Genomic DNA, 16783 nt, shown 5'->3' on the forward strand with positions numbered 1-16783 from the left:
AATATAAAGCTGGGCGAAACTGGATTGAGGGTGATACAGAGAACTTTCAGAGATAAATAAATGTATAGTGGAGCATGTGGCAGGCGGAAAATCATCTGACAAAATGCGAGCTTCACTTTGGAAGAAAAATATAAAGAAATGGTTTTAAATAGCAGGAAGTTACAAAATATGGGTGTTCAGAGGGATCTGGGTGTGATCATGCAAACATGATCATGCAAAAAGCTAACATGCAAGTACATTAATCAATAAAGAAGACAAATGGTATGCAGGCCATTATTGAAAAAGGATTTGGGTACAAGACCAAAGAATCTTGAATATCTGGATGTGGAGAGGATGTTTCTACTGGTGGGAGAGTCTAGGACTAGAGGTCATGGCCTCAGAATTAATGGATGTTCTTTTAGGAAGGAGTTGAGGAATTTCTTTAGTCAGAGGGTGGTGAATCTGTGGAATTCTTCGCCACAGAAGGCTGTGGAGGCAAAGTCAGTGGATATATTTAAGACAGATAGATAGATTCTTGATTAGTACAGGTGTCAGGTTATGGGGAGAAGGCAGGAGATAGAAAAGCCATGATTGAATGGTGGAGTAGACTTGATGGGCCAAATGGCCTAATTTTGCTCCATCACATGATCTTATGATTTTATGAAGGGTAGTAAATTTAAACCTACTCAATAACTGAATTGTAATTCCAACTTCAATGTCAGAGTAATAGGAAGTCGAAATCTGATGAAATAGTAATTTTAATTCTAATAGTAATTATAATTTTTTGACACGAGACATCCTATAAAAAAAAATATTGATTTAAACCCCAATGTATGAAAGGAATGTAGCTATTATCAGCCTATGAATGGGGTTTTAGTTTCATGGTGAGAAAATACTTCACTCCCAATTGAATCTAATTCTGATCGAAATTTGTGGTCAAGTACTAAATATTCAGTAAGGAATATCTGTATTGCTACCATCCTTGGATGTAATTTTAATATGCCATAAGGGCTGACAGCTAATTTCCAAGGATAAATGTAGCTATTGTAGCAGTAATCTTAGATAACTGAATGGTGATTAACATTGAGGTTCTATGTATCTGGTGCACATTGCAATTTTTGTTGTGATCTACCACATAATACAACATGATATTACATCAATTAATACCATAAAATTAGATTTGAAAAGGGTAAAAAGATTTTGATGGGATTTCTATGTAAATAGCTCATATTTGTCTAAGTTTGCACAGTAAATATTTCAAGAAAACATTATCTTTTATTGCTGGCTGCAAATACACATTCTAATAACATCCTAATTATTTCAGCCTTCCACATATTATTTTATAGCCTTTATTAATATGTGTGCATCCATTTAGCCTCTGGTAGGCTTCTTACAATTTGAAAATTGCATGCAGTCAAACTTCGGATAATATGCACAATATGCACCACAGCACATGAATACGTACCAGACAATACACAGGCATCCAGAATAAATACACAGGCATCCAAACTCTATCAACTAATCTATAATGCAAAAACTCAAGAACAGTGGAAAACTGCAAAGCATAATCATCAATATATGATAAGCTCCTTAATATTTAAATGCATCATTTTGAATAGATTAATAAATCTGATGCTCCTGCTATAATGATTGAACATCTCTTTTTTTAAATGACTGTCTTAACTACAGTTCATACAATAGAACTGACGACTTTTTAACCAAGTGTATACTCTTTCAATCGTAATTAATTTAAGGGGTGTTAGGAGAAAAATACCTGAAGAATTGAAGGGTCAGAGACTTTTAAAATGCAGTGTTATATTTTAAGTAGGCAATATCTTGAAAGTTGATATGTTTAATTTGGGAGAATATTTGGTCTTTAATTTGTGTATTTAATTATGTTATATTAGTTATTTGCATTAATTAGTTTGTTGCTTTACTGCGTTGTTAGTGCTTCGAAACAAACAACCCTAAACATATGTAGGAATCATTAAATGATCTGAAAGTAGGTACAAACTTAACCTTTGAGTTTAAAGAACCATTGTCACTTGTTACTGACACGTTATGAAAATAAATATCTTCAAAACAAAACTTGGTTAATATTGGGCTATCAAGATACTTCTATTGTTAACATCTTATCAAAATCAAAGAGAATCCGTAGCCTTTGAATGCTATAGCATTCAAATGGTAACCAATAGTAATTAGATGTAATGCGTTACAGGATGGCAATTCTTCCAGCAACAACCAATCTTATTTAACAAGAGCTATCAACTTCAGATATGGATTTAGTTACAATTACTTATAACGTTAGCACATTCAATAAAATATTTTTGAAATTTTGCAATAAGAATGTGTTCAGAGCATCTTGTCATTTAGTATTTAGTATACACAAAAATGCATATTTAATTTTGACACATTTATTGGTGCATTCAAGATTTATCTCTTATTTGTTCCAACATGGTTCTCATTGTATAGTAAACAAAGTTGTCACTTCACCAGAAAAATCACCATATTTGGTGGGAAGTAGGAAGTGATAAAATATTTATAGTCAGTTAAGTTCATTGGGGGGGCTTTACAAACCACAAATTAATCTTCCCAACTTGTTAGGTTACTTTTATTAACCATGTACATTAAGCCAAGTCCTAATGAATATATTGTAATGTTAAGTAGGGGATAAAATTTGAAAATACCATCATCTGCAAAATCTTCAGGTAATTTAAAACAGTGATACAAGTAAATGCCAAATTGTAATTTCTCTGAAAAATATTGACAATCGAACCTAAAATGGGTGACAATGTTCTTTATTCTTCAATCATTCTACATCATAGCATTTTGGTCAACACCCCCTTTCACAGACCAAAGTCACCTTGGAATTGATATTCAATGTAGTTGAATATTCAATTTACATACATGAAACCATAGTCAACTTTGTCAGTGCAGACAAGGGGAATAGATTTAAGCTTGTGCTGACCATTCACAGAAGGATATGTCGACTACTTCAGCAAAGAATGTGATAATAAACAAGTGTAAAATTATCCTGGCATTCATTAACACGTAAACTACTGAATCAAAATAGATTTTACTTTTAAATGGTGCACCATCACATTTATAAAAGTGATTTGGGATAAAGTCCTTTTATGAATGGAATTTAGAGCAAGCAGATTGGTATTTTGCATATTACCATTTTTTTGCATTTAGTTATAATTACAACTCAGTAGCATCATTCGAGAGAAGTAATACTATGAAATTGAATAGAAGAATTGCTGGCTTTGGTGGCATAAGTAGAAACCCCACTGCTAAGATCTCATAATTATTTCTACCCCTACCCCAAGAACATGCACAGATGGCTGCTACAGAATGAAATATTCCAACTCATGTTAGTGATCATTTTAACTGAAATTATATTAAAAAGATAAAAGTACATAAATATTGCAACTACACCTAACATGTGATTGATTAAAGAAGGCAGAAATAGATACTGAAAACACAACTCTACAACGATCTTACTCTATTTAACATATTTGCAAATTGTATTTGAAATATAAATTTAGGTACATTTTCTGGAAAAATGCCCAGACCATTCAATGGTTGATATACCAATGACTTTTTACAGTAATTGAGTTTGCAAAACCAAAGGCGCATGCACAAGATCACATCGCGGCAACAATCAATAATACTTTAATTAATTAAATCAGTGGAACAAATTTTGCAAAAAATTGTCTGGTATCATAGATCTTCATTATTTCTGCTTTTTAAAAATAAATGTCTGAACATCCATGATGGAAGGTTTGCTGTATTTGCATGACTGCATGAAGTGTCTGATTTTAGAGTTTTCCTCTTTGGCTTATTTTATATATTTGTGCCATTTGCAGAATGACCAATTCAACATAGGCTATAAATCATATGAACATACTAATTGAATCAGAATGTATTTATGAAGATGTAGAGTTCTTATAACACTGAATAATCGTATCCTGGGAAGACACTGGAAGCTCGAAGCTTAACTGCACTGATAGAAACCATCAGGAGAAGCACGTAGAGGTATCTTGAGAAATGAGCATGTAATGAGTATTATAATTGTCCAACAAATAAATCCCCATGTATACATAGGCTAACTGTCCAGCAAATAAACACCTGCAAGTACCAAGAGTAATTGTCCAGTAATTAAACACCCACGCTTACTAACAGAAGTCAACGAAATGTCCATAGGTTTGATTAGAAACAATAAACAAAGGAACTGTCCAATAAATAGATATCAGTGGATTTAGTAGAAACTATATGGATACATTTGAAGCTGCCTGAAAAATAATAATACCATTGGAACCGATAAAAAATGTCCAATAAATAAAGGCTGATAAATATCTATTGAAACTGTCTGATAAATACATATGTGCAATTATTTTTTTAGCATCTATATGTGTTAATAAGAGTTTGAGTACATAACCTTCTCTAGGTACTTATTGCAGCTGTCCAATACATTGTTCTGATGGGAACTAAAAATCAGTTGGCTAAATAAATCTGTTATACGGTTAGAAATTGACAAGCAAATAGGAGTAGGTACAAATACAATGGTTCCAGTAAACAGTTGTGGGGTTTCTTCATTAGAAAAATGCTAATAAATACTATTACAATTTGTCTGGTAAATTTCTATAATCACTATAGAATCTGTGAATATTTATGATTAAAATGACAAATGATTACTGTAAGAAACTGGCCAATAAATTACTTTAATATACTGGTAGTAACTATTTAGTGCATATAGAAATACACTTGGTTACAGGCTAGCAAAATGTCTAAACAGGGTTAGAAAATGTCAATAAAGTACCTGTCAGTACTTTTAATATCTGTCTAGTAGACAGCTGTAGGCACTTTCAGGTATTAGCTGGTAAAATCCCATAGACTATGTTTGAAATTGGTCCGGGGATGTACCCATAGTTGCATTAAGAAATGTTCAAAACATCCAAGAGAAACTAGCCAATAATGTACTAGTAAATACTGCAAGAAATTGGCACATTTTATCAATACGTTTTAAACCTTTTTCTTATCATTTAAATGACAGACTTCTCCATAATTAACAATTTACTTTTTTTTTGTATTTGTATGAATTTGGGTGGTATGAGAAAGTTTCAGTTGTTGATTATTGCATTTATGGCTAAGGAAGGAAAGGGGTTAAATATTATCTAGGTCTATTGAATGGAAATTCAAAAGATATATTGGATTATTTATCCCATTATTTTAATATCCCATTATCCAATTTAACATTAGCTCCTGTATATGATGTTTTGGACAATATTATGTAGTGGTTTCATGCACGCACTGTTGGACTTGCATCGTTGTAGCTAGATGCGAATGGGGTACAGCAACACTCAGTGAAGCACATTGCGCAAAACCAGTGATAATTACTGTAGCAATTAAATGAATTTAACAGTGAACTTGTATTTTTATGAGTTCGCACTATATCTCCCATTGACTCAGAAACAAAACACATTCATGACAAATAGAAAAATGCAAAGACAATATTATGATTGTTGATGGAATTAGTGTCATCAGGAAAATGTATGAGATATTAAAAAATTGTCTGGTAATAGTCATACAAAATAAACCAAAGAGCTCTAATATTTTCAAAGACGAATACTGTTTTAATTATTGGTTAAAATAATAAAAAATATTATGAGGGTGCAAATAAGAAATATTTAAGAAATGGTGACTAAAACATTTTGATGACATCTTGTGGCCACTAAATGCATACTATTATTACTTCAGTTTTGTACCACAATGAATATTTAAATGTTGCCTTTTTGCAAGCCTATTTCCACGGAAATACAATAAAATAGGTTATGAAAATAAAGAATCACTTAAACAACAAAATGAATTTTAGTGAAGTAAAAGATTAAGAATCAGAAGATGATTTGGAAATTGTTATGTCATTGTTCATATCAGATTTGCAATCAAAATCCTAATCTTCAGTATGTAACAGTCTTGAAAATACAAATCTACTTGAAACAAGTGAATGTCTGAAGTGTTAAACATTTGTGCATATAATTGTAACTCCAGGTATTTGCTTTGATCTAAAAGCTAAGATTGTGCAGCTGTCTACACTAGAATTTTTGTTTGATAATTTGTTATCACAAGTTAATTTTCTTAATTTCAGTCATTTTATCTTTCGCAAAACTGTTCTGCTACTAAGTGCTTCATTTCCCCCACTCTGAATAGATTGGATTTGATATATTCTGATCATATTTCCCAATAAGATGCACTGAATGATCAAAAATTAAATACGGCTTGTTTCAGTTGTAGAAATCTATTAAAATGCAGCATGTAACGAATTATCATCAAAGAGAAATGCCCACAAGACACAGCTTTTAAATACTTATGAGCACACTGCCCAAATCATTCTTTTTTATGTTCTGTGTTGTCATATAATTTTGAAAATTGATAGTTTATCTAGTTACATGTTTGATATCAGCTCCGAATCACAGTCAGTTTGATATGTCAAGGAATGAAAAATGAAACAGAAAAATTGCAATATGCTGTGATAGGTATTAATCATTTACATTTCAGGGTTTCGAATTAGGAAACACTCTCTGATTAGTAACTTTTAATTTGTGAACCTTGTAATGAACGACTGCTAATATTCTCTAGATGCACATATCTCTGAGTAATATATATCAGCCCTTCTTGCAGGTTACAGTAATTTGCTGTTTATAGTATATACATAATCTGCAATAACTGAATATCCTTTATCAGGGTTAGTGAAAAATGCTTCTTATCTGTGAAAATATATTCATATTGCTCATATTTTCCTTTTCAATTCACTCCAGCCAAAATATAATTACAACTTTAAGAACTCTAAAAAAGTGAAAAAGGATCTTTGAAATGTTTTGAAATGCAGTCTACAAAACCTAATGTATTTTGATAATTATTATTGGAGAATGCACATCTCAACTAATTGTACAGTGTGCAACATATATAATGAATATACATGGAGTGGTTTCACATCAACTGATGAATCCGATTAACCCTTAAACTGCAAGAGAACTATTGTCTTGCTGAAACAATGACAAATATTAAGCTTACTGAAACAGCAAGAGCAGTATTATTATTGTAGTACTTGTTCAATCAGAAAATAGTATTGACAATACAAAGAAACACAACACTTAAATGTAACATCAACTTACCCCCAGCTTTTCTTTCCCACTTTATATTTTATTTTACTTTATTTGTATCTAATATACCATATTTTATCTATTTTACATCCTCTAAAAATAAACAGTTTTCTTTTCTCACCTGCCCCCAGTCGTATCTTGGAATCTGAGTCCATCTTGAAGATGAGCCTTCAACTGGATAAACACCATCCAAGGGGACAGTTTTTCATTCGTTTATAGTCTGGATGTTTGGAGATTGACAACGTTGCATCGCAGATGCACGTAAGCCAATTTCTCGCTTAATAATCTTGTGTAAAGTAGATGGATCCTGTCCTTGAATGACTACCTTAATTAACAGCTCACCTGTGGAATAATCCACACATGATGCACCAAGGATTAAACTGTAAATAGGATGTTTTTTGGAAAGTTTACTCTTGTCTTATTAATGTTGCTAATTTGCGTATGTAGCCATCCCAGAACAGGTTACTCACACCTACGGTGCCCATGTATTCTAATGACAGCTTTCTAATATTGCTACTTGAATGGCAGGTTCCTAGAGAACAACTGAAGACAGGCGTAAGCAAAGTAATTTCAGACAAGAAGCTGTGTCGGTGAGCATTCCCCTTACTGGTCTTTCAGTGTTACTTTCTATCATGCCTCCAACAGGAAACATTTTACAAATACCATTACCAGGAATTGAATAGAATGTTTCATTAGCTGCATGGGAAATATTATACATTGAGAAGAGACTAGGAGTTACTGAGAAAAAGCTGTGATGGGTTCATTGTGTGAACGCTGGTCATGACTGATGCTCAGGAGTAAATGGTGATAACTTCTCGGCCTCCGCCACGGACCAACAGCACACGTTCCAGACCTTCTGTCAACACTTCCAGAAACTCCATGTCTGTAATGTCTGTTAAAGGAAAGAATTTTTGCCTTGACAAGCATTGAGTTGAGATGCGAAGGCAAACAACACTACTGTGGACTAACTGCTCTTTACCCATTTATTCACCATCTATCTCCAAGAGAGGGTCCAACCATCTCCCCTTGACATTCAAAGGCATTCACTACCTTCATCCAATTTCCCCAAACGTCAGGAATTTTGCCTGGAGGAAATTTAAGTAGAAGAAATGAATGGGGCATGAGATGAGTGAGAACTGTGAGCTACAGCACACAGCAGTTGAGAATCAGAAAGGGAATCTGAAATGAGAATGCTGGAAATACCATCAGATCGGGTGGCATTTGTGGAGTCAGAGAAGCTGGGTTAATATTATTGATTATTTAAAGCTTCCTTCACTACCTTTAGTATAGTTTAGAGATACAGTGCAGAAACAGGCCCTTCGGCCCACCGAGTCAATACCGACTAGCGATCCCCGCATATTAACACAAGCCTACACACACTGGGGACAATTTACACTTATACCAAGTATACAAACCCAAGCCAATTAACCTACAAATCTGTCTGTTTTTGGAGTGTGGGAGGAAACCGAAGATCTCAGAGAAAACTCAAAAACGGTCATGGGGAGAATGTACAAACTCCATACAGACAGCACTCGTCATCGGATCGAACCCAGGTCTCCGGCACTGTAAGGCAGCAACTCTACTGCTGTGCCATCGTGACATTCTCTCAGTTGACACTATGGTTTGTGCCACTCATTTCCTCTTGATTCTCAGTCCTTCAGAGACATTCTTTTTGTTTGCTTCGATCCTCCCCATCCTTGCATTTCAAATATGTTTTTCTAAATTTATCCCAGTTCCGATTAAATCTTATCCACCTGAAATGCCAACTTGATTTCTTGCTCTGCAAAAGTAACCTGACTTGTTGAATCTCCCTGACACTTTCCGTCTACATTTAAGATTTCTAACAGTCACAGTTTTATTGTGCTTTAATTGGCCAGAAATTCTACAATTAAGATTAGTCGAACTTGTTTGAAAGGTTTTCAACAAGAGAAGGAGAGCTGTTAACCTTAATACAAGAAAAGACTGTGCCATCTAATGACTTAATTGCCAGGAATATTTTTTTTTCTAGCTCAGTTAAATTATAATTAAAACACAAAGTACTTGTGCTTTCACACCCAGGAAAACCAAGCCCAAAGCGAAAGTACTATCTAAACTGATTATACAAACTCCATATGCAATAATAAACTGCCTGCATGTTAACAAGCACATAAAAACTGATTGGGTACTTGCAAGTATATCATTGTGGATATCAAGTGGGCACCTCCCTTCACTGGTGTTTCATTGAGTTAGGCTCACGACATCTTGGATAGGCTCAATGGTTAGTTCTAGCATCCCAGGACTACCCCCTCAATAGCTGCTCTCACCACCTATGCTTCCAGTATCTACTAAATAAAGGAAACTACAGACGATTAATTCACTTAAACAAAAGCTAAACACTCGCATCCTATCCTATCTTCCACTTATCCTAACCCATCATTAAACAGTTGTAGCGCCACAAATATCAACCTCGCATAACACTGGGATACATCAACACGGAATACACTTGCAAAGAAATACACATACCGTGCGTTGTTCATTTCCTTTCTGCCCCCAACTGACACTACTCCACCAAATCCACATACTACCTTGCTCTGCAAAAATGTCTGGTTATAGGTGTCTGATAAAATGGTTTCAATATCAATACATAATGTCCCAAGAAAGATTTTTGTAAGGTCACTGCGTGACACCCAATGACTCTTTAGGCTTTCGGGTCATTGTTGCAAACTGTAATATTTTCTGAGGGCAAAGGGGGTTGGGGTGGGAGAGGGTGACAGTGGTGGAACAGATGTGGGTATGTGACATCAGGACCTCGTTAAATTTAATTTAGAGATGCAACATGGAAACAATCCCTTCGGCCCACCGAGTCCACACCGACTACTGATCGCCCGTTCATACTATTTCTTCGTTATCCCACTTTCTTATCCATTCCCGACACTCTAGGGGCAATTTACAGAGGCCAATTAACAAATATATCCGCAAACCTATGGGATATGGGAGGAAAGTAGAATACCAGGTGGAAACCCACGCGATAACGAGGGTGGCACGGTGGCGCAGCGGTAGAGTTGCTGCCTTACAGCGAATGCAGCGCCGGAGACTCAGGTTCGATCCTGACTACGGGCGCTGTCTGTACGTTCTCCCCGTGACCTGCGTGGGTTTTCTCCGAGATCTTCGGTTTCCTCCCACACTCCAAAGACGGACAGGTATGTAGGTTAATTGCCTGGGCAAATGTAAAAATAAATAAATAAATAAAATTGTCCCTAGTGTGTGTAGGATAATGTTAATGTGCGGGGATTGCTGGGCGGCGCGGACCCGGTGGGCCGAAGGGCCTGTTTCTGCGCTGTATCTCTAAATCTAAAAATCTAAAGAATGGGCACTCTCCACACAGACAACATCCGAGGTCGGAATCAAACCCTGGGTCTCTGGCGCTGTGAGGCAGCAGGTCGACCAGCTCTGTTACTGTGATGACCCTGTTCAGGAGGTTAGGGAGGAGGAGTAGTGAACTTGACAGGAAGGGGAAGGCTGATACTCTGAGGAGGGAGGACCATGAAGGTGAAAAAAATTAGCAATAGTAATTAATCAAATTGAGACTTGACTAATACATGCTGTGCCCAATAGTATGATGATATCACACAAAAAAGCATGCTCTGATTTCCCAAGCCCTGCAGTAATTATGTTGATATTGAAGTTCTTTTAACACTTGTGCACGTTGTATATTACATCTGCTTCACTTCCTTTATGTATACATATTTGCCAATCACCTATTGCTTTTCACTTGACATGCCAGAATATGGACATGTTACCTTCATAATAACTGTTTTTTCTCTCTGCTTCTTCTCTTCTCAACATCTCTGATCCCTACTAACTCTGGCTCACTCTTCTTCCTTATTTGCATATTGTGACATGATGGAGAGAAGAATTATGGACCTTGACAGAGAAATAATGATATTAAACCAAATGTATTCAGGGTTTGAAGTAAAATGATATATTTACAACCTCCCATCTCAGATGCTGCTTTCCAATTGGAATTGTTTATAGCAAAAACAAAGACGTAACTTGGTTACTTCATTATGATCCCAACTACTGACATAAGGATACAGTTTTCATCTCCATTCCGATTTTTAGGAGGTCCAGGCATGTTCAGGAGGACCAGCTTTGCTTCTTGAGACTTCTTCACAATGGCTTCATTCAGTTTCACTGCAGTGTGCATCCGCCGAACATTTGACTGATTTCTGATTGACAGAGAAAATTATTATCCTTTGCACTACAAATTAATAAATGCTGTTGAAATGGGTATAAAACTGACATGTTTGTGCACAATGAGACTCATTGAAAGTGAGTGCTAAACCTTCGGAGTAGCTGGCGGTGCTAAGAGAGCTGTATTTTAGTACCATTACTTTATGAAGGAGCAGGGCATTAAAATAAATATTGCATCATCACAGTAGATATACAACACTCAACTCAATAATTAATATCATCAGCCCAGTTCATTACTGGACCATCTAATACTGAAAAACTATCAAGCAGCGTTATGATTTTCTTAAAAACAACTGCTTAGGGAGAATATCACACTACCAACTCCAAGGGAGAATATCACACTCTATAGTTTTTGTTACCTATTATTTTCTTGCCAATCACCTAATCAAGAGAGCACTGAATGACCTAAACAACAGTCAGCATTGTGGCCTCATTAATTTTGCAATATTGAAATACCAGCTATGTCAATGGGCAGTGGAAATGGAAATGCCATGTAAACAAAGTACACATCTACCAATGGATGAAGAGGAAATAAGATGGGAAAGCAATAAATTTGACTTACAGATTCTCCCACTCACTGGTAGCATAAAGAAAGTGAGAGAAAAAAAAAGAATTAAAATTGTTAATGATTCTGACATAGATATCAATTGAAAAAACACTCTTGCAGCTTTAAGAAACTTAAAAGCAAGCAAAGTATAAAGGTTCTAATATTCACACAGGAACACCTACATCAATGCAAATATGTCAATCTGATTTTATTCACTACAATGTGAATAAGGTTTAGTTATATAACTCGCCAGTTTCTCCATTGTGTGAATCATTTCAGATTAAATATACTTACGGTTTCATACTGAAGAGATCCCGGATTTCTTCTGGTGTAACAGGTCCTTTGTTTTTGCTCTTGTCTCCTGTTAACTTATCTTTTGTCCAGGTCATGTGAACTTTCTCTCCCGGTGTGCTCACTTCATCTGCAGGTGACTGAGAAGCTATTGACTGAGTGGAAGCTGTTTTGTCAAGAATCAACTGAACCTGGAGTGCAGAGAAAGAGAGAATATAACAGGAATATGCAGCATGTGTAGTGTCATGGAATCTGATCAGCCACTGAACACACAGTAGATTCTCAGCCTAAAAGATTTTTATATAGATATACCATGTTCCTTCCTATACCATTTAATCAAAGTTAGTATAGCGTAGTAAAATAGTTGGAAAGGGGATTTTATTTTGGACGCATGTAGAAAACTGGCATTTGGCAATTGGCTCAGCATTATCTATGCCCACATTTTCCCTTCATTAGTTTGCAGAAAGAAAATAAGCAATTCCCTGCACTAACTCCTTAGCTTCCTGCTGAGGAAGGAGTAATGGTATGGGTGGGGGAGCAAGGGGATGTTTAGTTGTGATGTCCGTCCCACTGTAATCTGTGGAAGGTTGATGGATCAATGAGTCACTTTTCTTAATTTCTTGGGTTCTTTTCCAACTTTCAAATTCCAGTTCCAAAGTGGTGCATAACTTTGTGTCAACCCTTCATCCATCTGTACAGATCCTTCAGCTTGGACTCATTAATGGGGTTGGAATGAGATTTGGAAATCACCAATCATTTGCTACAATCACAATACCTCTTCCTCAGGCTTCTCTTCAACACTTCCCTCCTGTTCTTCCTGAGAGCCCATGCGCAGTTTGGCTTTCGCTGGATGTTTACGACGAATGGAGCCACGCGATTCATCAGTTATGCTCTGAATCTGGGCAATGGAGAAAGTGAACACGGGGGTAAGTTACCTCAAGAACACTGGCTTCTTTTGTTGAGGAAATGACCTCAGTGACTGTGAGAGGTTCATGGAGATATCAGAGACTCTTAATGATTGATTTTGCTTTTTGTTAAGATAATTAGTATTTTCTCATCTTTAATAACTTCCTTTCCCATTTAGCATTTCTTGAGGAAGATGGGAGAGAAATCCAGTCTTATTACCATACCACTGGTTCAACCTTCCAACATTTAAACCTACTTGTTTTTACTCAGCCTGTTGCAGCATCAGTAATCTGTGCAAATTTGCATGTTGTGTAGCATAACAAATGAATCTTATCAACACAGTTGCATTCCCAGTTATTTCAGGGTCTAAACTTCTGACGTGCGGTTCAGTACATTTCCCAGGCACAATTTTCTCTCAGCTAGTCCTTTGTTCTGCATTTGTATGGGTTAATACCATTTCACCAAAATAGGTTCTACATGTAGCATTTTAAGATTTTGTGATCTTAACCAGTAGCCTGTACCTCACGCTCTCTCTCATTCTTCGTCAGTTGCATTTCCTTCAGGATCTGTGACCGCTGCTCCATCATCAGTGTTCGCTCATAAGTATAAGCTGAGATGTCACTGTCATGCTGTAGAGCAGAAAAATGTCAGATAAAAATGAAACTTTCTTCAACTGGTCATATTGCTTTGCAATAAATAAAATATTAATATGTCAGAAGTGGGTAGAGAAGAGGGGATGCAGGGATAGGTATTTGGGGTAGGTGTTGAGATGTGTCAGGGATAGGAGGGGTGGGGTTTTGGGAGTCTGCAAAGGTGCATTAGACATAGATGAGCAGGTAAAGGTTCTTTAGATTGTGTTGGGGACAGTTGGGAGTGCTGTGGGTAGGTGTGGTCCCAATTATCCATGAGATAAGATGAATTTAAACAAATTAAACTGATGGGAAACTGCTGTCTGCTTCTTCCAGCTGTCAACTTTGATACCTTGTGTCTACACTGCCGCCCCAATATTTTGGTAACCTTCTCCTCTTTGGATCAATGATGCATCTGTAATAGAATGTTGTCCTGAGTGGACAATTAAAAAAGAGTGGAAATCTCTTTCCATGGGAATTTAAAATGCACACATGTCTTCCACTTGGGCTTAAAACAATTGGCAATTATTTTTTATACATGAGCCTGTTGCTGGAGGAGGTCTCAAGTAGGATAAATTCCATTTGTCACAGACGGAATATGGCCACTGTGAATTCCAAAGTGCTCATCCTTTCTTTTAGTCCATTGATAATAATGATAGAAAAAGTTACTTATCCGTATATCTCCATACTTTACTGATGTCTCATACCATCTCTACAACTTCCACTTCAGCTACAATACGCAGGTGATAGAGGAATACGGTAAGGTCCTTCTTCATTTGGATGCTGTTATCTTCCATCTGGGCCACTGTAAAAATGCGCATCTTGCACTTCTTCCATACCTATCAGTCAATGAAAGGCCAGAAACAGGCTCAGCAATGCCTTGTCGAATACAGCTTTACAATGGGCTGTAATGATAATAACCTTACATTTAGCAATGGATTTTACGAAGAAGTTATGTTACTTTCCCCGAGATCTTGAAATGGCATCCACCATGCCTGTCACATCAGTATTGACCTAGGGTGGCCCTTTTCGTCAAAGAATCTTCAAAGACAGCGCCACATCCTAACATTTCTGAAATTACTTGGAAGGATCTTGCCATATAAGCTGAGAAGATGGTCTCCCATAGGTCCTGGAAGTAAGACCATGCAATTTCTTGGGAGGTGTGCTGAATTCTTGGGTTTCTGCAATATCAGAATCTTTTGGATTGTAATGGAGTGGGATCCCTGCTGACCGACATTTTGAATTCCAGCTAGTTGGGCTCATTCAATTGATGGTCTATGATGATATGCTGAGTTCTATGAGGATCCCGATCTCTGGATGGAGACAGGCGAGAAGGATAGGGTGGATGGGATGTTCTAGTACAGGTAGGCTTGCAAGAATCATTGGGACTCTTCTCGAGAATGGGAGGCATGTTCTCTTGACTGATCCTGCAATGGACCTTTCCACTGTAATGGACAGGTAGATAGCTGAAATGTGACTTCAGTGTCATGGTGCTCAATAGTGTTTCTGCTGTTGATTTAGCAACCTGCACTAAGTGTGATCACAGCCTGCCAGTTGGCACAATGGTGGTGCACTCAGTGAGTGTAGTCTGTAAAGAATGTTCATAAGTTATAGGAGCAGAATTAGGCCATTCTGCCCATCAAATCTACTCTACCATTTAATCCTGACTGATCTACCTTTCCCTCTCAACCCCATTCTCCCGCCTTCTCCCCATTACCCCTGGCACCCTTACTGATCAAGAACGTATCTCATGTTTTGTTTCAGGTGAATAGGCACGGTATCCCTGAAACAACAAGACTCTGCCTGCCCTGAGTAATGATTGTACTCTCTTCAGTGCACTGATGAATGTTCTTACCTGGGTGTGGAATGTAGAGCATAAATTATAAGCAATTAATCTTTAGGCCCTAACGAAATACAAGTAAATTATTCTTGATAGTTTGTCAATGGTTTACTCGTCCTGATGTGTCACAACAGAGCAAAACTATTTTCCAACTTTTAAATATTCCAAATATCATTGCTTTGCTCTGTGGATAATAATTGCTTAATAGAGAAAGTTCTAACGCTAATGTCCAAATGTCACTCTTTATGTGGGTACTAGAACAAGTTCTTTAGTAAGGAAAGTAGCTCACAATAACAATGCTACCTGCACTTAACTTATTCAACCCATGCCCTCTGCTGTTAGCAGTCCTGCTGCTGTGGTCCTATATCTGCTTTCCTTACTGACTTTCCTGTACTTACAATCCCATGGTAATGCAGCATAACGCATGGTAATGGCATGGTAACCCATGGTAATGAGTAATTGCAGTGAGATTTACTGTACTGGTAGCTGATGGTGCAAATTCTTGACCAAAATTGGATAACAGTGAAGAAGAGTCTCGACCCGAAACGCCACCCATTCCTTCTATCCAGAGATGCTGCCTGTCCTGCTGAGTTACTCCAGCATTTTGTGCCTATCTTTGGTTTAAACCAGTATCTGCATTTCCTTCCTACAACAGTAATACTGTTGGATGAGTAGAACTAATCAAGCAACATTTTTGGATAATAAAGGGATTTACAGAACATTTCCGCCTTACCTTGTGCTGCCTGAGAAGGAAAGGCAGCAGCATCAGCATTCCTCCATCGTGGACTATCCACCAGACATCGATATAACCCTCAGTGTACCTCTCCTGATTGGATGGGAAGGCTGCAATATTCTTAGCCACCAGAAGGGCCAAGCGGCCTGCAGTTGTTTCTCGAACCACTTCTACAAAAAGAGAGCATAAAATGTTTTGTTGTTGCTCTAACTGCTGGGATCTCTCACTCCTGCATTCACATAGTCTTTTGAAAGCACATTATTATTTTAATTAACCTATTCGGAAGAAACAGATTTTAATGAGAACTGATCAAAAACAAGAGAAAATAACCTTAATTAAAAATGAAACAGTTTACCTCACAAAGGGCTGCAGAAATTAGGAATTTACTACTGAGTCCAGACACTGCAATAGGTCCAGACTAATGATAAGTGGTGTTTTTCCAAGCTCGTTGGACCTCATTAT

General features: G+C 36.9%; 1 protein-coding gene across 2 annotated transcripts in view; it reads right to left on the minus strand.

Moving 5' to 3' along the window:
- Positions 1 to 1032: 1032 nt before the first annotated feature.
- LOC144604477 (solute carrier family 12 member 5-like) overlaps positions 1033 to 16783 on the minus strand; it is a 640130-nt gene continuing 624379 nt past the window's right edge. Inside the window, exons 19-26 of one of the 2 annotated variants that reach the window (XM_078418946.1) lie at positions 16322 to 16491; positions 14456 to 14587; positions 13641 to 13748; positions 12989 to 13111; positions 12217 to 12404; positions 11938 to 11952; positions 11217 to 11350; positions 1033 to 8025 (exon numbers count right to left, since the gene is read on the minus strand). In XM_078418946.1, the coding sequence (XP_078275072.1) occupies positions 7934 to 8025; positions 11217 to 11350; positions 11938 to 11952; positions 12217 to 12404; positions 12989 to 13111; positions 13641 to 13748; positions 14456 to 14587; positions 16322 to 16491 (962 nt within the window). In that variant the 3' untranslated portion in view covers positions 1033 to 7933. The remainder of the gene's footprint in view (positions 8026 to 11216; positions 11351 to 11937; positions 11953 to 12216; positions 12405 to 12988; positions 13112 to 13640; positions 13749 to 14455; positions 14588 to 16321; positions 16492 to 16783) is intronic. The other variant, XM_078418947.1, reaches the window with a different exon arrangement.

The sequence above is a fragment of the Rhinoraja longicauda genome, chromosome 22, assembly GCF_053455715.1.
Source record: "Rhinoraja longicauda isolate Sanriku21f chromosome 22, sRhiLon1.1, whole genome shotgun sequence".
Classification (NCBI taxonomy): domain Eukaryota; kingdom Metazoa; phylum Chordata; class Chondrichthyes; order Rajiformes; family Arhynchobatidae; genus Rhinoraja; species Rhinoraja longicauda.